The 19,193-nt window shown below is 40.0% G+C and overlaps 1 protein-coding gene and 1 pseudogene across 2 annotated transcripts in view; both read left to right on the forward strand.

Annotated features, from left to right (window-relative positions):
* The window catches only part of CTC1 (CST telomere replication complex component 1), a 36,090-nt gene that overhangs the window by 1,468 nt on the left and 15,429 nt on the right, over window positions 1-19,193 (forward strand). Inside the window, exons 2-12 of one of the 2 annotated variants that reach the window (XM_072641107.1) lie at window positions 4,751-4,914; window positions 9,163-9,252; window positions 11,656-11,893; window positions 12,029-12,243; window positions 12,576-12,720; window positions 13,447-13,713; window positions 13,896-14,024; window positions 15,858-16,081; window positions 16,315-16,492; window positions 16,600-16,800; window positions 16,906-17,032. In XM_072641107.1, coding sequence (XP_072497208.1) covers window positions 4,751-4,914; window positions 9,163-9,252; window positions 11,656-11,893; window positions 12,029-12,243; window positions 12,576-12,720; window positions 13,447-13,713; window positions 13,896-14,024; window positions 15,858-16,081; window positions 16,315-16,492; window positions 16,600-16,800; window positions 16,906-17,032 — 1,978 coding nt within the window. The remainder of the gene's footprint in view (window positions 1-4,750; window positions 4,915-9,162; window positions 9,253-11,655; window positions 11,894-12,028; window positions 12,244-12,575; window positions 12,721-13,446; window positions 13,714-13,895; window positions 14,025-15,857; window positions 16,082-16,314; window positions 16,493-16,599; window positions 16,801-16,905; window positions 17,033-19,193) is intronic. The other variant, XM_072641108.1, reaches the window with a different exon arrangement.
* Window positions 9,261-11,648, forward strand: LOC140525587 (TIP41-like protein; annotated as a pseudogene).

The raw sequence follows: 19,193 nt of genomic DNA on the forward strand, positions 1-19,193 counted from the left end.
TAGGGAGCTGCTGGAGTTTATTGAGTGTGGAATGTGACCTGGTAAGATTTGGGCTTTTTAGGAAGATGATTGTGACAACTGAGGGGGGAAATTAACTGGAATGAATCCAAGTCTCTACTTGAGGAAAAGAGACCAACTTCCAGAGGGCTACTACTGTATTAGTCTTCATGTGAGGTAATACTGGTTATTGGAGTGAAGAGAAGGGAGCCTTTAAGAAAGGTATTGTAGAAATAGAAACAACTGCACTCTCATTGGCCATTTTAATTTTGTCCTTTCCAAAAGGATACCTAACGGAAAACAGAACCCCTTTTTATCCTGTGCAGTTCATGAAGCATTATGTTGGCAGGAGATAGAGTGCTGGATTTGGGATTATGAGGTTCAATTCCAGGGTCTTGCATTTAGTTTCTGTGTAACTTTGGGCAACTCTCTGGGCTTGAGTTCTGTTATTTGAAAATGGAGGATGTGTAGTAGAATGGAAAGAGCACTGAGATCCATGTCAAGATGTCTTCTTACTTCTGCTACTTACTACCTGTGTAACATGAGATTAGAGGTTCTTAACCTAGTCCTTTGATAGATTTCAGGGGTCTGTGAAATTGGAAGAGGAAAAAACAATCACATCTTCATTTTAACATAATTGGTTTCCTTTGTAATACTGTGTGTTTTATGCATTTAAGAACGTTATTTTGAGAAAGGGTTGATAGGCTTGAGCAGACTGCTAAAAAGGAGATCCATCCTACAAAGAGGTCTCTTTTGCTTTGAAGAAGTTTCCATGTATGGACAACACATTTGGCCCATTACATTAAAGAAGATGAATTATGATAATTTATGTCTCAGGGTAGTTTCTTTCCTGTAGATCTGTTTCTGCCCTCTTTTAAGGCCAAGCCCAGTGGTTCAGTAAGATAGTTTGGCCATGACCCAGTCATCCTTAGTGTGGTGTCAGTGGGGCCAGCAGATATCTGAGCAAAGGTGGAGCCTATAAAAGATACGAAAGTTTCATGGGAATATCCATACCTTGTTTATGGAGACATCTTGAAAACTAGAACAAATTCATCAACATTTTAAATCTTCAGTTCACCAAGTTTCTGGTCACTCCCTCTATAAACTTGTGATTTAGGACTATAGGGTCATGGATTTAGAACAGGAACAGACCTGAGATGTTATCTTATCTCATCTTTACATTTTACAGATAAGAAAGCTTTAATCCCTGAGAGGAAGTCCCAGAGGTAGCAAGTAACAGAACTGGAATTTGAGCCCATGTCTTCTTAATCCATATCCACTGCTCTTGCCATGTAGGCCTCAACCTACTAGAGGCCATCCTCTCACTCCTTTAGTATACATGGATATTAGTGTGTCTTACCAGTTCTGACTACCCTATCTGCCATTTTTCTACTATGTGACCTTAGTGGTCCTAGGTATTCTCTTCCTTTATACTACTTCACTTAGTGATCTCATTAGCTCTCATGGATGCAGTTATCATCTCTATGATGATGATGATTTTCTGATCTGCTTATCCAGCCCTAACCTTTCTGCTGACCTCTAGTCTCACATCTCCAACTCCCTGGTAGACATCTCAAACTTATGTTCCATAGACGTGTTAAGTTTAACATGTCCCAAACTGAACTCATTATCTTTACCCCTAAAGCCTCCCAGCTCCTACCTTCCGTATTACTGTGGAGGGCAATGCCATCTTCCCAGGCCTTCAGGCTCATAACCTAGGTGTTATCCTCAACTCCTCACTTTCTCTCACCCTCCATAGTTAATCTGCTACAAAGTCCTGTCATTTTTACCTTCTCAGAATCTCTCAGATATACCCTCTACTTTCCTCAAACACTGTTGATAACCCTAGTTTGGGCCCTCATCATCTCATACCTGGACTAATATGATAGCTTACTTCTTGGTTTCCCTGCCACAAATTTTTACCCTTTCCAGTCTTTCCTCCACTTGCATGTCAAAGTGATCTTTGTAAATCATAGATCAGAACACATCACACTCCCCACCCTCATGCAGTAAATTTCAGTGGCTTTCTATGACCTCTAGGATCAAATATAAAATTCTCTGGCATTCAAATCCTGCAGCCTCCTCCCCTTGATCTCCTAACTCAGAGCATTTTCATTAGCTGTCCTGTCCACCCCCCTACTCCCCTGCCTATTACTGGAATGCTCTCCTTGCTTTCCTGGCTTCCTTCAAGTTCCAGAAAAATCTCTCCTTTGGTTATTTCCAATTTATCCTTTATATAGCTTTTTTGTACCTAATTAATTGTTTGCATGTCCCCCATTAGACTATGAGTTCCTTGAGATCAGTGTCTGGCTTTACCTTTTCTTTTCATCCCTAGCACTTAGCACAGTGCCTGGCAGGTAGGTTTTATAAATGCTTATTCACTGACTCAGTGTTGTTTCAGACTCACTATTTCATGGAAATAATTGTTGGTAATGTGATATAGTGTCCTTGCTCTCACCATGCAGTTGGGATTTGAGCCCAGAATTTTTTTTTTATACAAAATCCAGTGTTCTCATGCATATCATAAGTTAGTCGTGCATTTTTCATCCCCTGTAGAGTTTTGGGTGTCCATTGTCTTTTACATTGCTGTGGATTTCACTGAGGAGACTAAATTCACTTAATATAGTTATCATATAATCTAGCTTTTACTGTTTACTACCTGTGACCTTGGGCGAGTCATTTAACCCATCTGGGTCTCATCTGTAACATGAGAGGGAATGCATCATGTGGTTTCATCAGTATAGGGGACTCCCAGTGAGAAAACTGCTTTTACCAGTACAGATCAGCAGCTTCTTCTGTGTAACTTGACCTAGCTCTGTAGATCTAGAGTTGGAAGGGACTTCAGAGACCATCCAGTTCAACTACCTGATTTTACAGATAAGGAAACTGAGTTCTGTGTAGGTTAAAGTGACATGCCCAAGGTTACCCAACCAATATATGTCAGAGGTAGGACTTAAATCTAGGTCTTTCAATCTCTGACTATCTCTCTTCACTATACCAAACCTTCTAAACTCCACATTTTGAGAGACTGTCCATTAACAGATACTCTCAGGGTTCTGCAGATTCCCCTGTGAAGACCAACCCAGTGCTCCCTACCCTGTTAATTTTGTTCTGCCTCACTTAACCCCTGTATTCCAGTTCCCTGTTATAGTCTCAGGTCTCTATAAGTGACAAAAAAATTAAATTTTTTATAGTTTGAATTTTGAACCCTCAAGACAAAACTCAGATTGTTCCTGTGAAGATAACTTCACCCTTTCACCCAATGTTGATCCAAGCACAGGAGTTTGGTATAGTGGAAAAAGCATTGATTGAAATCGGGACCTGGGTTTGAATCTTGGTTTTCCTACTCACTATCTGAACCACGTTAGGAAAATCACATCTTATTTCTGAGTCTGTTTTCTCATCTGTAAATAAGGGAGTTAGATTAGATGACCTCTGAGGTCCCATCCTGCTTGAGTTCCATGGTCCTGTGATAAGTTGAAGAGATGCTATGCATTGGTGGAAGGAGTTTCCTCAGTAGGAGTTCTCTATACTGAAGAAAACTTGCTCTATTCTTTTCTCTTCTCAGCTTCAAGTGAGGGCACTGTGACTGACCCTAGTTAATGGAATTAGGCAGCAAGAACCTGTGATGCTCTGCTTCTCCTCACTCCTTTTCTTCTCTTCCCTTTTTTTCATTTAATTTTCTTTTTATTCTGAACTTAAACACCAAATTGAATCAACAATTCCTAAACAGTGCGGAACAGGAAAGAATTATTTATGAAACTACAGATTTTATTTTATAGAACCTGCTTTTTAAAAAAGTATATAATTCATCATGTAACTTTCAGAGGTGTCCTGCTTGTCTGTGATTCACTCTGGCTTTCCATTCTGTTCTCTTTTTTTGGCAGGGGAAGTCATATTGCTGAACCCCTTTTCTCTTCCTTTTTCTCTTCCAAAATGGCAGGGGTAAGGGGGTGGAGAGAACGTAAGAAAGAATGAAACAAAAGCATTGTAACATTTGAAGTCCATCAAAATAAATTCCCAAAGCAATCGTGTCGAGAAATGAATGTCTCATTCTCTGTCTTGTCATTACCTCTCAGGAGGTGGGCGATGTGCTTCATCATTGGTCTTCTGGACTCATGGTTGAACATTGCATCAATCCTAGTTCTTAAATTTTTTAGTTAAGTTTTACAGTATTGAGGTTGTTGTGTAAATTGCTCTGTTGCATTTGTTCACTTGATTCTGCAGAAGCTCATATAAGTTGTCCTAGATTTCTCTGAAACTATTCCTTTTATCATTTCTTATTGCACAATAAAATCCATGGGGAGGAGGAAAGGAAGGGAACATTTATTAAAGTGCTTACCAGGTACTGTGCCTGAGTACTTTACAAATATTTATGTACCATATGTGTATGTATGTATGTTTTATATATAAATGTACATGTGCATTATACACACAGACACATTTATATGCTATAATTTGTTCAGCTGTTTCCCTATTGACAGAAACTTCCTTTCTAGTTTCTGGTTCTTTGCTACTAAAAAACGAGATACTATAAATATTTTTGTACATGTAAGTCCTGTTCCTTTTATTTATTTATTTTTTAAAATCTCTTTGGGGTATAGGCCTAGTAGGGGTGTTGTTGGGCAAAAGGATATTCACACTTTAGTGACTTTAGGGGCTTTCTAGTCTCCACTGACTCCTACCCACTTTAAATTCCTTTGTTGAAGGAATAGTGGTTTACTTAAGTTCTTCTCATTTTCATTTACCCTAGGAACAAGCTTGGCTTCAGGTTGTCCATTCCTTTATCCAGAAGAACCTTTGTCCAACCAGCAAAGATCCTTGTGTTCAGTTGGTAGAGGCAGTGGTTAACTGTGTGAAGACTACTTGGGCATCCTCAAGAGGAACTGGAGGTCTCAACCTGCCTCTCAGCTACAGGTAAAGAACCAGAGTTAAGGCAGGAGGAAGGGGAGGAAGGGTGGCAGGGGATGGATGACCTAAGGGAAAGGAAGATCAGAGCACAATTACTCTCCACCAGGAATTTCTGTACCCTGAAGTAAAAGACATTGGTGGGGGAGAAGAGAGTGTGGGTTTCAAATGAAGAGAAGAAAAAGGACCACTGAGTTCTATACACGTTAAAAATACTACTTATTGCTAGTTACTACCACTAGCTAACATTTGTTTTTGTCGTTCAGTTGTATCCAACTCTTTGTAACCCCTTTTGGGGTTTCTTGGCAAAGATACTAGAGTGGTTTGCCATTTCCTTCTCCAACTCATTTTACAGATGAGGAAACTGAGGCCAAGAGGATTAATTTTCCTAGGGTCACACATTTTATAGAGCACTTACTATGTGCCAGGCACTGTGCTCATTGCTTTACAATCTCATTTGATCCTCAGAACTACTCTAGGAGGTAGTTGCTATTATTTTCCCCATTTCATGGGTGGGAAAATTTAGGCAAACAGAGGTTAAGTGACTTCTGAAAGTCACAGAGCTGGTAAGTGTCTGAGATGGGTTTGAAATTAGATCTTCTTGACTCCAGACCTGGCATAATTCCTGAAACCACCTAGTAATAGTAGCTTAGCTTTTCATTTTGCTTTATAATTTTCATAGAGCTTTTACATCCATGATCTTTGATCCTCTCAAGAACACATATAACTGATACCATTTCACATATGAGGAAACTGAGGCGATTCAAAGAAGTTCAGAGATTTATCCAGGGTCACATGGCTTAGTAAGGGGTAGAGATCCACTGTCATTTACACTGAGACACTATTTATTACCTTTAGGATCCAATGTAGACTCCTAGTTTTCATTTGAAACCCTTCACAAAGAAGCAAAACCAGACCCAAAAAAAGCCCTTCCCAATTTGACCCCATTCTGCCTTTCCAGCCTTTTTATACATTACTCCCCTTTGTACACATTATATTTTGCAAGATGTCTTTCATCTTGGTGCCTTTGTGGTGGCTGTCCTTCATCCCTGGAATAACCTTTTCCCCTTCTCTGCCTCTTGGAATTATTATTTCCTTCAAAGTTTGGCTTAAGTACCACTTTCCACATGAAGCCTTTCCTGATCTTCATCTTACAACTAATGCCATCCCCGTTGTAGTGTGCCTATTTTTTATGGATTTTATGTAATAGTTTGCATTTATATAGCACTTTAAGGTTTGCAAAATGCTATGTAAATATTATCTCATTTTATCTTCACAACAGTTTTGGGAGTTGTGGGTATAGGTACTGTTATTATTCCCATCTTACAGATGAGGAAACTAAGGCCAAGCAGGTTAAGTGACTTGTCTAGGGTTACACAGCTAGTGAGTGTCTGAGACTGGATGTATTCTCGAGTCTTCCTCTCTTTAGCCATGCGCTGTCTCTCGTTGTTTCCTTCAATTGCTTACATACCTATATATGTGTCCATGTTGTTTCTCTTGACTGGATTGTAAGATCCTAGAAGATAAGCACTGTTCCATTTTTTGTCTCATTATCCCTAAAACCTAACAAGAGTGTTTGACAAGTAGCAGGCCCTTAATAAATGTTTATTGATTTGATTCAAGTAATAGCTTGGTTTAGTAAAAAGAACACTCACTCTCCTTTGGATTCAAATTCTACCTCAGACAATACCTTTGTAACCTTGTTAAGCCATTTACCTTCTCTAGATTCAGTTTCCTCATCTGACAAATAAGAGTATTGTACCAAATGGCTTCTAAATCCTTTCCAACTCTGTAGCCCTAATTCTGTGAACCTCAGGGTTTTTGTTTTGTTTTTGAAGAGAAATGTAAAAAATGTTCAATTCACTCACTTTTAAAATAAAATGTTGGGAACATAAAGCTTTGTTCACATTGACTATATTCTGTCCCATTAAGATAAAGAACTGATGGCACCATGGAGTAAAGAAAGCTTGCCTTAAAGCCAGAGAGACCTAGTTTGAATACCAACTTACAAACCTAGAAAGGTGGTGGTGTTCTTGACAGGAACAAAGAAGTTTAGAAGAGGGGAGAGTTTTGGAAAGATGATAATAAGTTTTGGTTGGGACATGTTGAGTCCAAAGGGCCTGTAGGGCATCTAATTTGTCTCTCAGAATAGAGACAATGGCTGGATAGATAGATCTTTGTGAATCATTTGCATAGAGATGATGATTAAACCCAAAGGGACTCATGAGGTCACCAAGTAAGAAAATATAGAGTGAGAAGAGGACCCATGACAGAATCTTGGAACGTCCACAGTTAGAGGAGGTGATGTGGATGATGAAACAGCAAAAGAGCCTGAAAAGGATTGGTCACACAAGTATTAAGACAAGAGAGATGAGTCATGAAAGGGGAGATCCAGAATGAGAAGGTTGTCAGCAGTGTTGTGGCAGAGAGGTTGGGAAGAATGAGGATCTAGAAAAGGCCATCACATTTGGTAATTCAAAGATCATTAGGAACATTGGAGAGAGGAGCAGTGTTCATTCAGTTTTGAGGTTGGAAGCTAGATTGCAGAAGGTTGAGAAAGAAGTGAAAAGTAGAAACAGTAAGTATAGACAGCTCTAATCAGCCAAAGCACTTCTGAGCTGCCTAGGCTCTGTGTGCTGTCACCCCTAAATTGTGGTTGCAACTTGCTGTCTCACTGTTGTCTAACCCTCTTCTTGGTTACACAGACTTTTCTACTTACCCTTTCCATCCATGGTCAGCTCATAACAGGCATTCCATCCAGCCCTCACAGGTTTACTCACCCTGGCCAGTCAGTACTATGTGCTATTTTCTTCCCTCTGTCTCAACACCAAAATTTACCTCCATTGGGGAGGTTCTTTTTTTTAACTTTCATACCCTTTTTTTCTTTGTCTCTCTTTATTTTTTCTCTCTTCCTCCCTTTATTTTTCTTATTTGTACTGTATGCCCAATAGTCCCTGGCACATAGTAGGTGCTTAATATATACTTGATTGTTAAATTCTTACCCATTTCCTGAAAGCTAGATGAACTTCTCTTTTTTATTGACCTGAAATAAAACTTTAAAATAATAGTAATGAGTCTGGCACATATCTAAAATATTCAAAACCTGTTTTTATTTTTAGTCTGCCTTATTGCCTTATGTGGGCTTTGCATAAACTCTCTATTTCATTAACTCTGTTGTGTGAAATAGTAGTCCTTTAACACTTAAAACTTCATCTGTCTTTCACCAAGAAATATAATTTCCCCCTTCCCACTATTTATAGTATTTTGGGATTTATTAGAAAGCTGTTTGCTCATCCTCTGTGGACCTGTGGACTTTGATATCCAGATGAAGAACCAAATTCTAGTCCATACTCTTTATGGAAGTTGAGTCGTTTCCTATACAGGTCATTAGTTTGCTCTCCTGTATCTTCTGATAGGGAGTGATCAGAACTCCTTGTGGGCAGGAACTGTTTTCATTTTTGCCTTTGGATTTCTAGCACCTAGCACAGTGCCTGACATATAATGGATGTTTAATAAACTTTTGTTGAATTGATGCTTAGACACACTAGGTTTTTTAATTTAAGAGTCAGAGAGATTTTCATGTGGGTCATATATTAAAATTAAAAACCTGAAATTTTTGAATTGGTTCTCAGACAGAACATTGAGGAGCACCCAAATTGACTGCTTGAGGAACTCTTCTTTGTACCCTGCTTGCTCTGGAATCTTTGTCTTCCATTTCTCCATTTTTATCTCCTTTTCACTCTTTTGAACTGTTTTTCCTCTCCCTTTTCTCCATTTTTGTCATTTCTGTCCTATGCCCACCTGCTTTTCTAGAAGGGCTAAATGAAATCCTTTGATGGCCACACTTTAATTGGTTGATATTAGGTGTGATGCTGTTTAACCACGTGCTGGGGATACAAAGATAGGTCCTGCCTTCATGGGTAAATTGGGATCCAAAGGCAAAAGATGTTTCCAATCTCAAAAGAGCTTGTTTTGTAGTGGAGGGAGGAGAACATATAGTACATAGAATCACAAAATTATGGGTGGAAAGACCTCCAAGACCATCTAGTCAAACCCCATCACTATAAACATACAATAAAAGAAAATAAAGGAGAAGCAGATAATATACTGTTCACAGCTATGGGTAGGAGATGTATTCTTTTTTTAAAATTCAATTTTATTTTTATTTTCAGTTCCAAGTGTTCTCCCTCCCTCCAACCCTTCCCCCAGTCATTGAGAAGGCAAGAAACGCTATAACCATTATGCCAAACATATTAGTCATTACAGGAAAAAAAAGGAAAGCAAGAAAAAGAAAAGGGGAAATATCCTTCAGTCAGCACCCTTGAATCCATCTGTTCTTCTCTCAAGGTAGACAACATTTTGCATTGTGAGTCCTTTAGAATTGTGGTAGATCATTGTATTGATTAGTTACTAAGTCTTTCACAGTTGATTATAGTATTGCTCTTAGTGTATAAATCGTTCTCCTGGTTCTACTCACTTTGCTTTGTGTCAGTTCATATAAGTCTTTCCTGGTTTTTCTGATACTGTCTCCTTCATTTTTTCTTACAACATAATAGTATTTAGTCATATTAATACCTTAACTTGTTCAACAGATATGTTCTTAACCAAACAAGGGATAGAGGCAATTACAAAAAATAAAAGATATCTTTGATGATATGAAACTGAAAAGCTTTTTACAAACAAAATTAATGTACTTAGGTAGATAAGTGTTCAAACGGGAAAAAAATCCTCGTATCAAATTACCCTGATAAGATGTGTAAACATTAGATAAGCCATTACACAACAGATAAGTGGTCAAAGGCTATGAAAGAAGAATTGCAAACTATTAACAACATGTAAAAGAATGCTCAAGATCATATGAAAGAGAAACATGAATTGAAATAATCCTGGCCCAGAATACAGGCTTAGAGACCAAGGTCATATGAGTCATAGGATTATGGGTTTACAGCTGAAAGGCTCCTTAGAAGCTGGCAAGTCCAATCTCCTAATTTTACAGATGAGTAAACAGGTCCAGAGGAGCTAAGTGACTTGTCTAGAGTCAAACTGGTAGTAAATGTCTGTGACAGGATTTGAATATCAGTCTTCCTGATTCCCAGTCCAGCCTTCTCTCCATTGTCATACTTAGCTACTCTGAATCCAGATTCATTTTTCTTTCTACTGAGCTGCATTGCTTCCTACATATACATTAAAAAGTATGGAGGATGGCCCAGGGCTGGTCAGAGCCAGGGCTGGGCAGGGATGTTAATGGCTGGTGGAGGACAGGGGAGTAGGGAAGGGAGTGAAGGAGGTCAGGGCACTGCCACTATGGCCATTATAATCCACGATTTCCAGAGCAGCTACCAGGACTTCTCCTTTGGGCCCTGGAAGCTGACGTGGAGAAATTAGCTGATGCCATCTTTTCCTGAAATGATGTTTGGAGACAAGGTTTTAAGAATCCAACATGTTTCTGGGTTTGAAATTGAATTCAATGTAACTGATGGTTTAAAATGTGTAAACATCCACCAAGGAGTGCTTAAGGTGGCATGTGCTGAAGAATGGTAAGCGAGCAGGATGGAGGGTGAACATTCCAGAGATTAGTAGACCATATAATTGGACCTATACAGCAGATTACAAAGGAATATTGCCTGGTAAACAGGTTACATGTGTGTTTGTGTATATATGTATATATATATATATATATATATACCTATATATAGATATACGCACACACACATACACACATAAGAGATCATATAGACACAGTTTGAAAAAGTTCTGTAGTTTGAAAATTAACTTCATGATCATGGAGTTTAAAGTTTAAGTATAAAAATTAAGATTCATGTCTTCTAACTTTATCCTGCTATTGAAATTTTTCTTAAGAGTGATCATCAGGATGAATGACACAAGGCTCTATCATGAGACTGACAGTCAGCTTACATTTTAAGAGAATACACTTCAAGAGAGAGCAAAAGAGCAAATTTAATGCATGTTCTACCACCCTCTACAGAGCCTGAAGAAATATCACAATACCTACTTGTAAAGGAAGCAGTCCAGATAATAAAAATGTTTACTATTAGAAGAGGTACCTGTGTTCACTTTTTGGAAAGGTTTTAGAGGTGGTAGGGTGTTAAGTTTATCTGCGAAGATCTTGGTTGAAAGGATCTAACAAAGGGTATAAGTTACCTCAGAAATTTTAATTAAACCAGAAGCTATTTATTGTTTCACGCAATCTTATTAGTAGGTAAGCTTGCTTAGGGGAGGTTTGCTTGCTTGAAGGCTGTCACACTTTTTGGTAATTAGGCACTGAAGCACTTGAAGAGAGCCTTCTGGCTCTATATATTCTGAGGTTAGCATTTTGTTTTGGGCCTCTCTCTTTGGAAGAGTGCTCCTCTGATCTGACCAGAAGAGACTCTGGCTTTGAAAACCCATATGTCAGTGCTCCTCTCTCTGGTAACTGTATGTATGTAATGGTCAGACAATTGACTCTGTTGATCTGTGATGTACGTATTGCTTATGGTCAGACTGTTAGAAGCCCTGTCTGTTGATCTTTATTCTGTTTTCTCTGTTTGTAATTTCTGTTCATATTTTCTCTAAGTTCAGGGTGCTGACTTTTCCCCTAAACTAAATGAATGACGTATGTGTACGATTAAAGTAAGATGGTTGACCCCTTAAAAGTTGCTTTCCTTTAAGAAAAACAGATCCAAGAACCTGTGCTAGCAGGTCATCCTGGGTATGCTAGGGTGCTTGTTATTACACCCTCTTTCTTCACAGTTTTGTCTCTGTGCAGGAGCTTAAGTCCCATCAACGCCTCCCGTGCTGTAGCCATCTGGCTTGGAGCAGTAGTGATTATCAGGCTTGGGCTAACAAAGCTGGACCAAATGCAGTTCCCCTGCCAAGGGAGAGGCTGCTTCTAATAGGGATACTGACTGACCTGCCAGGGGATTTGGACCCAGAGTACAGGGATGGAAGCCTCTATGTGAAAGACAACAGTGGGACCTTGGGCTGTGAGGTGAGCTGGACCTCTGGTAGGAAGCCAGATGCCTAAGTCCATAAGGATTTTGGGTGGTAGGGTATTTGGATCTCTGATGGAGGGGAGGAATGCCTGGGTCCCAGTTGACTTTTAATTTTGCTTTGACTTTCCTAGCTCTTGGACCTTGACCTTTCATGGCTGGGCCACCTCTTCCTTTTCCCTAGTTGGAGTTATATCCCCCCTGCCTGGCAACAGAACTCCTTGGGAAGTGGGCATTTGGAGCTGTGGTGTCCCCCAGTGCCTGTGTTGCCTCTGATCCTCAACCATGATCCTGAAACCCCCATAAGAGTTCTCTACCCAGAGATCGCATCCCAGCTGCTCCAGCACAGGTAGTTCTTCCCCACTTGGCAGAGAAGCCACCCCTGTGAGAGCTGTATGTTTTGGAGCAGGAGAATACAACAAAAGGGAGGGAAGGATGAGGTCTACATCACTCTAAAAGGTGTGGGGCTAGGGGAGAAGTTGAAATACACTGTTTTTAGGGGAGAGGGAGTGTAAGTATTATTAAGGTTAAGATCATGTCTGTTAAGTGGGATTAGGGAGAATGGTCTGGGAAATTTAGCCACCTGGCAATAAAGGTGAGTAGAGATTGTTCCACTGAAGGAAAGGATGGAGGCAATAAAATTATGACTCCTTTCTCTCCCTCTCCTTCTTCCCCTTTTAGAAGTAAGTTCCGAAAGCAGCAGCTTCATGTGGCAGGGCAGCTGGTACGATTAAGTACACTGGTAAAGACCCACCAAAAGACCTACTTTGTCTTGTCACTGGGAGACCCCTCTTCAGCCACCACTCCCGTGCTCATCCTTGTGCAGGTACAGGAAGATGCTAAAATGAATGGGAAGAATGAAAAGGATAGATTGTTAGAGATCAGATCCACTGGATCATTAGGTTTAAAAGTAAAAGATGTAGAAAGAACACTGTCTATACACTGGAACTTATCTAATCCAACTCCTCCATTTTATAGATTAGGAAATTGAGACCCAGAAAGATTAAGTAATTTTCCTAAAGTCACACAGGTAATAATAATAACCATTGACATCTATATATAACTTTGAAATTAGTAAATCACCTCATATACATTACATCATTTAAGCCTCCAAATGACTTTGTAGTATGTAGCAGAGGCATAATTTGAACTCAGGTCCTGTAATTAAACATGATGGATTAAATGGCATTAGTTGGTTCTGTCTTTTAAGTTATATGCTCTGGATTGGGAATAGGGGCTGAGAAAGTAAATGATAAGTGTTATTAATAGGGTTGGAAAGTGGGGTAGCAGAGACAGTGCAGGATCAGTATTTTGGTGAGAGCTAGATTCCCTCATGGCCCTCAAATAGTGTCAAGACTTAGAGTGACACTAGAGCCTCATGGTTAGAGAGGGTGGAGACACTAGAGCTGGTCCAGTAAATATGGGAGAAGAAATCGATATGACAACTGGTAATTATAGCTAGAGGGTGGGAGCACTTGGTTCAAGTTATGATGAGGTGGTGCTCTTGACAAGGGGGAAACTCCGTTGAGAGCCGTCCTTCTACCCTCCCCAGATCCCTAGCCAATTGGTGTGGCACCATGTTCTTCGGCCCAGCTGTTCGTATGTGCTGACAAATCTACAAATATCTACAATCCGTGGTTTTCCTCATCGTATCTGGACAACTAGCTCCTCTTCTGACCTGATGTCCTTAGATCCTGAGCATATACAGGAGTTTAATGTGGAAGAACTTATTTCAGAGGCTGTCTCTAACCCACTCTCTGTACTTAGCTCCCAGCAGCATTGTAACTCCACCAGGAAAGTCAGGATGTTGTCATACCAGGTGAGAAAGGAACCAGAGAGCTGGAGAGCCAGAAACTTGGTGGTGGGAGGGGCAAAAAAATAGGTGCTTGTATCTCCAGCGGGGGTGGGATATGGAGAAGAATCTGATAGCCGAGTTCCTTAGGAAAGTAGGGAATAGGAGAAATGAGAGAAGTCTGACTAAACTACGTGTTCTCTCTTCAGGGGACAGTTACCAAAGTTCTGAATGGCCCTGCTGGCCTATATGAACTAGATGGACAGCTAAGTCTCTGTCTTGCCTATCAACAGCTCCCTAATAATGGGCGGACAATCAGGCCAGGAGTCCAGCTAGAGGTAAGTGTGTGTGTGTGTGTCTGTGTGTGTGTCTGTGTGTGTGTAGGAGAGTGGAGCTGGAGTAAAGGGAGGAGTAGAAATGGTGTAAACAGGGACATTTCTTAGGGCCACCTGGTCGTTCTGGGCTTAGTTTTTTTGAACTTGCATTTTGTGTGTTTATTTGGAAAATAATTACTGTGACTTTAACTCTTTTGCACAATAAATGAAACAAGTATGGATAGTTTTTCAAAATATTCTTCTCTTATGCTTTCCACCACCCCCTTATTTTTATTTCTCTAATTAATTTTTCATTTTCACCATTCACTTTCATAAGATTTTGAGTTCCATATTTTCTTCCCATCACTCCCATCCCCCCTACTCCAAGACTGTGCAATCTAATATAGGCTCTACACATATTCATATTAAACATATTTTCACATTAGTCATGTTGTAAAGAAGAATTAGAACCAGTAGGAGAAAGCATGAGAAAGAAGAAACAAAAAAAAGATAGTATGCTTCGATCTGCATCTTGACCCTATAGTTCATTTTCTGGATGTGGATAGCATTTTCCATCATGAATCATTTGGAGTTATTATAGATCCTTGCATTAACAGCCTTTTTCTTGACCCTGAGGGGCTGGCTTTGTTTTCAATTGAAAAGTGGGTTTCTATTGAGAAGTACTTAGGTTAGTCCTCAGGAAGAACTTTGCAAGAGGGAGGTATCCAATCTATACATCCCACCTTAATTTCTTTCCTGAGCTCTAGTCCACCTTGTTAGCTTCCTGGTAGACATCTCCACATAGGTGTCCCAGATGACATTTCAAATTCAAGGAATAACAGCTCTGAAATATATTGCTGTTAGGACATTAGTTTAAATGATAGTACAGGGGCTGAAGAATGGCTGACTCTCTGACGCCCAGTTGGGCCTCAGCCTCCTCATTATAAAAGAAGTTGCTTGGACTCAATGATCTGTAAAATTTAGTGATGCGTTTTTTAAAATTAGATAATCGAACAGTTTATTTTAAATTTTTATTGTTAATCTTCTGTTTTTACACCACCTCCATTTCCAGTATCCCCCTTTCCCTCCCATATGTAGAAAACCATTTTAAAAAAAAAAACAAAGAATAAAGAAGAAAAGGGAAAATTGTTCAGCAGAGCCAGTGGTTCCCCGAGTCTGACCACATATGCCAAGCTCCACACCTGCAGCTCCCTCCCTCTGCCAAGAGAGGTAGAGGGTACATTCTCACATTTCTTTTTTGGAGCCAAGCTGAGTTCCTATACAGGATTCAGTCCAGGATTTTTGTTGTTCTTCATGTTTATTTTTTTTGTGGTTTTTGTATTTACTGTTTTTCTAGTTCTTACTTCATGTGGTATCTGTTCATGTATGTCTTTTCATGTTTCCTTGTATTATTCATATTTATCATTTCTTATGACATAGTAATATTCCATAATATTCATACACTGAAACATTTTGGCTGAACAATTTATAGTAAAGTTTCATAGGCTTCCAGGTTTAGACCTGGAAAGGATTGTAGAGTTTATCAAGTCTAATGCCTTCACTATACGTTCAGGGAAACTGAGGCCCAGGTATGTTGTGACTTGCCTAGTGTTACCCAAAGTGTAAGTGGCAAAACCAGGACTTGAATCCATATCCGCTAATTCCAACTAGAACATTCTTTCCACTCTTTCATGATTTTACAGAGGGCTTTGATGGTTAGGTATTACTGATATTATTGCACAGTGACAGTTGGGGTAGCCTTATGTGATACATACCTTTAAAGGAGAGACTTTTTTTTTCCTCATTGAGTTTGGGAGGTTTAGGACTATATAACTGTTCTTCATCTCATTCCACCAGCTCCAAGATGTTCACTTCTTCCAGTCGGTGGGTGGCGTTCCCATGCTTGCCCCTTGCCTACGAGGGACTGTCTTGCTTCGGGACTTTTCTCAACAGGAATCTCCAAAACAATCTCCCCACTCATACCTTGGGGTTGTTTTGCATCTCAGGCTGTTACTAGAACGTCACCTGGGACTTCCCCTCTACCTGTGGACAGCCAAGGCTCTGGAAGAAATAACTAGCAAGTAAGAGGAAGGGCCACGGAGGGCTAGAGGGATAAAGAGAGTTCTCTTTCCACCACCACCCTTGGGACAAGACAAGGACAAAACTTTCCCCTGTGACAAGGAGGTCTGGGTTTTGAAATGGTAGGGATAACTGGGGGAAAAGGAGGAGGAGGAAGTCTGGGAAAGTCAGGCACTGGAGGGATGACTATCTGTGACTCCAGGGTCAGGGAATTAATCTTCCTTCCCTGGCCAAGGCTATGTCCTCGTTTGCTGAGGCATCATCAGCTTCTACAAAGCTCAGCTTCTGGGACTGCTGGAGTGGGGGAATTGCTCTTGGCTCCCACATTGGATGCTCTAGCCCCACCTGGGAGACCCATCCGGAATGTATATCAAGAAATCCTAGAGGATCCACATCACTGTCCCCTTCAAGAGGTATGAAGATGCAAGGGATAGGGGGTAGGAATGGTGAGATTTAAGGTCTATCCAGGTGACTGATTTCCATAAGAAGCAAAGGCTTATTTCTCTTCTCTCCAATCCAGTATTCTCTGCTACAGCCTCCATGCTCCTTCCCAGCTTTGGCTGCCTTTAAAGAGGATGGGCAGCGTAGGGCCTGGACAATTTTTGATCCTGTGACCCTGTTACCTTTGCCTGAGGTCACCTACCTACCAAGTTGTATGCTCAATTCCCGTCTGGCCTGGTCCTGGGTCTGCTTTTCACCCTCTGTTTTCCAACCACCTCCGGTAAGTGAGATTTTTCCTTCTCATAGGCCATTTGTCTTCTCTTTCTTCTTTCCTGTTGAGGAGAGAGGCCTTTTTCCTTTGGTCAAGTCTCTTTTTCTCCTTCAGGTACTCCTGGGCGTCCTGGTGGCTTCAGCTCATCGGGGATGGCTACAACTTCGAGACCAAAGTGGTTCCATACCCTGTCTACCCTTACCTAAGCCTTCTCAGGCTTTTATTGATCCCCGGCTTATAGGTACAGGAGTTAAGATAAAACATGCAGGTTGATATATTCAGACTTGAATGTTTTGAGAGGAAGTAGCAACTGGGATTTGCAAGGGTGGGAGGGCACAGAGACTTGAGAGATCTAATTTATCAGGTGGTGAAAAGGAATGATGTTCTTCCTGGCCTAAACTGCAACTCCAAGCATGCCACATTACTCAGTAATAAGAAGGGGAAACCATTATCTTTTCCCAAGGGATTTCTTGAGGTTTAAAGACAAGTGGAGGGTCTTAGAGTAAGAGTTCTTTGATTTGGTGATTGTAAGACAGTGTTAGGAGATATAAAGGAATTAGAATCTGAGTATATTAGACTGGGGAAGGACTCTGTGTAAGTGGGAGAGTAATGGATACAAGGATACAACTTGGCTAGATTTGCCATGTTGGTGGAATTCTTATTTGGATATTAGACCCCTGCCTCAGACAACTTACTGGCTGCGTGACTGGGCAAGTCATGTAGCCTGTTTGCCTCAGTTTTCTCATCTATAAAAATGGAGGTAATAGTAGCACTTATTTTTCAGGATTGTTGTAAGGATCAATTGAAATAATAGCTATGAAGTACTTGACACAGTGCCTGGCACATAGTAAACGCTGTATAAATGTTACCTGCGGTTATTTTCATCATTATCTTCATCACCATTATTATTAATCCCCAGAAGGCATAGAGGCCCTGCAGCAGTCTTTCTGACTTGAATAGCCTCTGTCACTGGGAATGAACAGAGAGAGCTGGTGTAGTGGGGGTGTTGGAAAGAGCACTAGACTGGGAGCTGATAACATCATCAATCCCCTGTTATGTTCCACCACTTAGCTATCTGTGTGTCATGTCTTTCAGCCCCATCTCCTGTGAAATGTGAAAATGATGATAGTGTTATCTCCCTCACAATTTCTTAGATGCCTCAGAGGTAAACCTTGACCCTTAGGGCTACTTACTAGGTGGCTCAGTGGATAGAGTGCCAGCTCTGGAGTCAGGAAGACCTGAGTTCAAATCCAGCCTCAGACATTTAACTAGTTGTGTGACTCTGTGCAGGTCACTCTGTTTGCCTCAGATCTTCATCTGTAAAATGAACTGGAGATGGAAATGGCAAACCATTCTAGTATCTTTGCCAAGAAAACCTTCCGTGGGGTCACAAAAAGAGTTGGACACGACTGAAAATGACTGAACAACAGTAGAGTATAAAGTCTGATAGGTTTAACTGCTCTGGGAAGACTTCTAGTATGGTGCCAGTAAAAATTACTTGGTTTCTGAGGGCTAGCTGATCTAGGTAGAGAGAGAAACCAAGAGTATGATGGCCAGTTGGTAATGAATTCTTTGGTCATGGCAACACATGAAGCAAAGAACACAAAATGGCCTTTAGTCTTGTGTGGCTTGTTTCTGCCTCTGCAGTGATGGTAGCAGGGTGACATAAAAGAGGATAGAGATTGTTGAGAATTATATAATATTTAGATTTTTTTTATAAACATTAATTTTTTTCCATTAAAAAATCTGAACTAAACAGACCTCAACTAAAATGGACATTTTCATTATATTTTCATATATATAGTTATATAATTATATTATTATGTAATATACTAATATATGATATAGTTCTATATAATATACAAACTATGAAATATATTACATATAATAATATAGCTATGTTAATATTATAACTTATTAATGTAATAATTATTACATATATGCTCCCTCTATATGTAGAGGTGCCTATACGTGCATGTGTGCACATATGTATTTATATACACAGACATGGGGACAATAGAACAGAAAGAAAGGTTGTATAGGAAGCTGAATCTCTGTTATGTTCAAGAGAGGTGTCAAAATACATCACCTTGCAGGCTGCATTACAGCTGGCAGCACTCGAGTGTAGCCCAAACTAATTTAAAATGTAATTGGGAAATGTTTAACAAAATACACAAAAATATAGTACAACATGGATAATGTGAATATGTGATTTTCTAAGTCAGGGTCACCCACAGGTATCCTTAAGTGCAGTTTAGTGGCTCGTTTCTATTTGAGTTTGACATCACTGATTTGCAGCTTTTCTTTTTAGTATACAATCAATTACCTTCAATGGTGTTCTGCTTGTCTGTGATTCCTTCTATGCTTTTTTCTCCTATGAGTTTCAAAAACATATTTCAATG

This window comes from Notamacropus eugenii, chromosome 2, assembly GCF_028372415.1.
Source record: "Notamacropus eugenii isolate mMacEug1 chromosome 2, mMacEug1.pri_v2, whole genome shotgun sequence".
In the NCBI taxonomy this organism is placed as follows: domain Eukaryota; kingdom Metazoa; phylum Chordata; class Mammalia; order Diprotodontia; family Macropodidae; genus Notamacropus; species Notamacropus eugenii.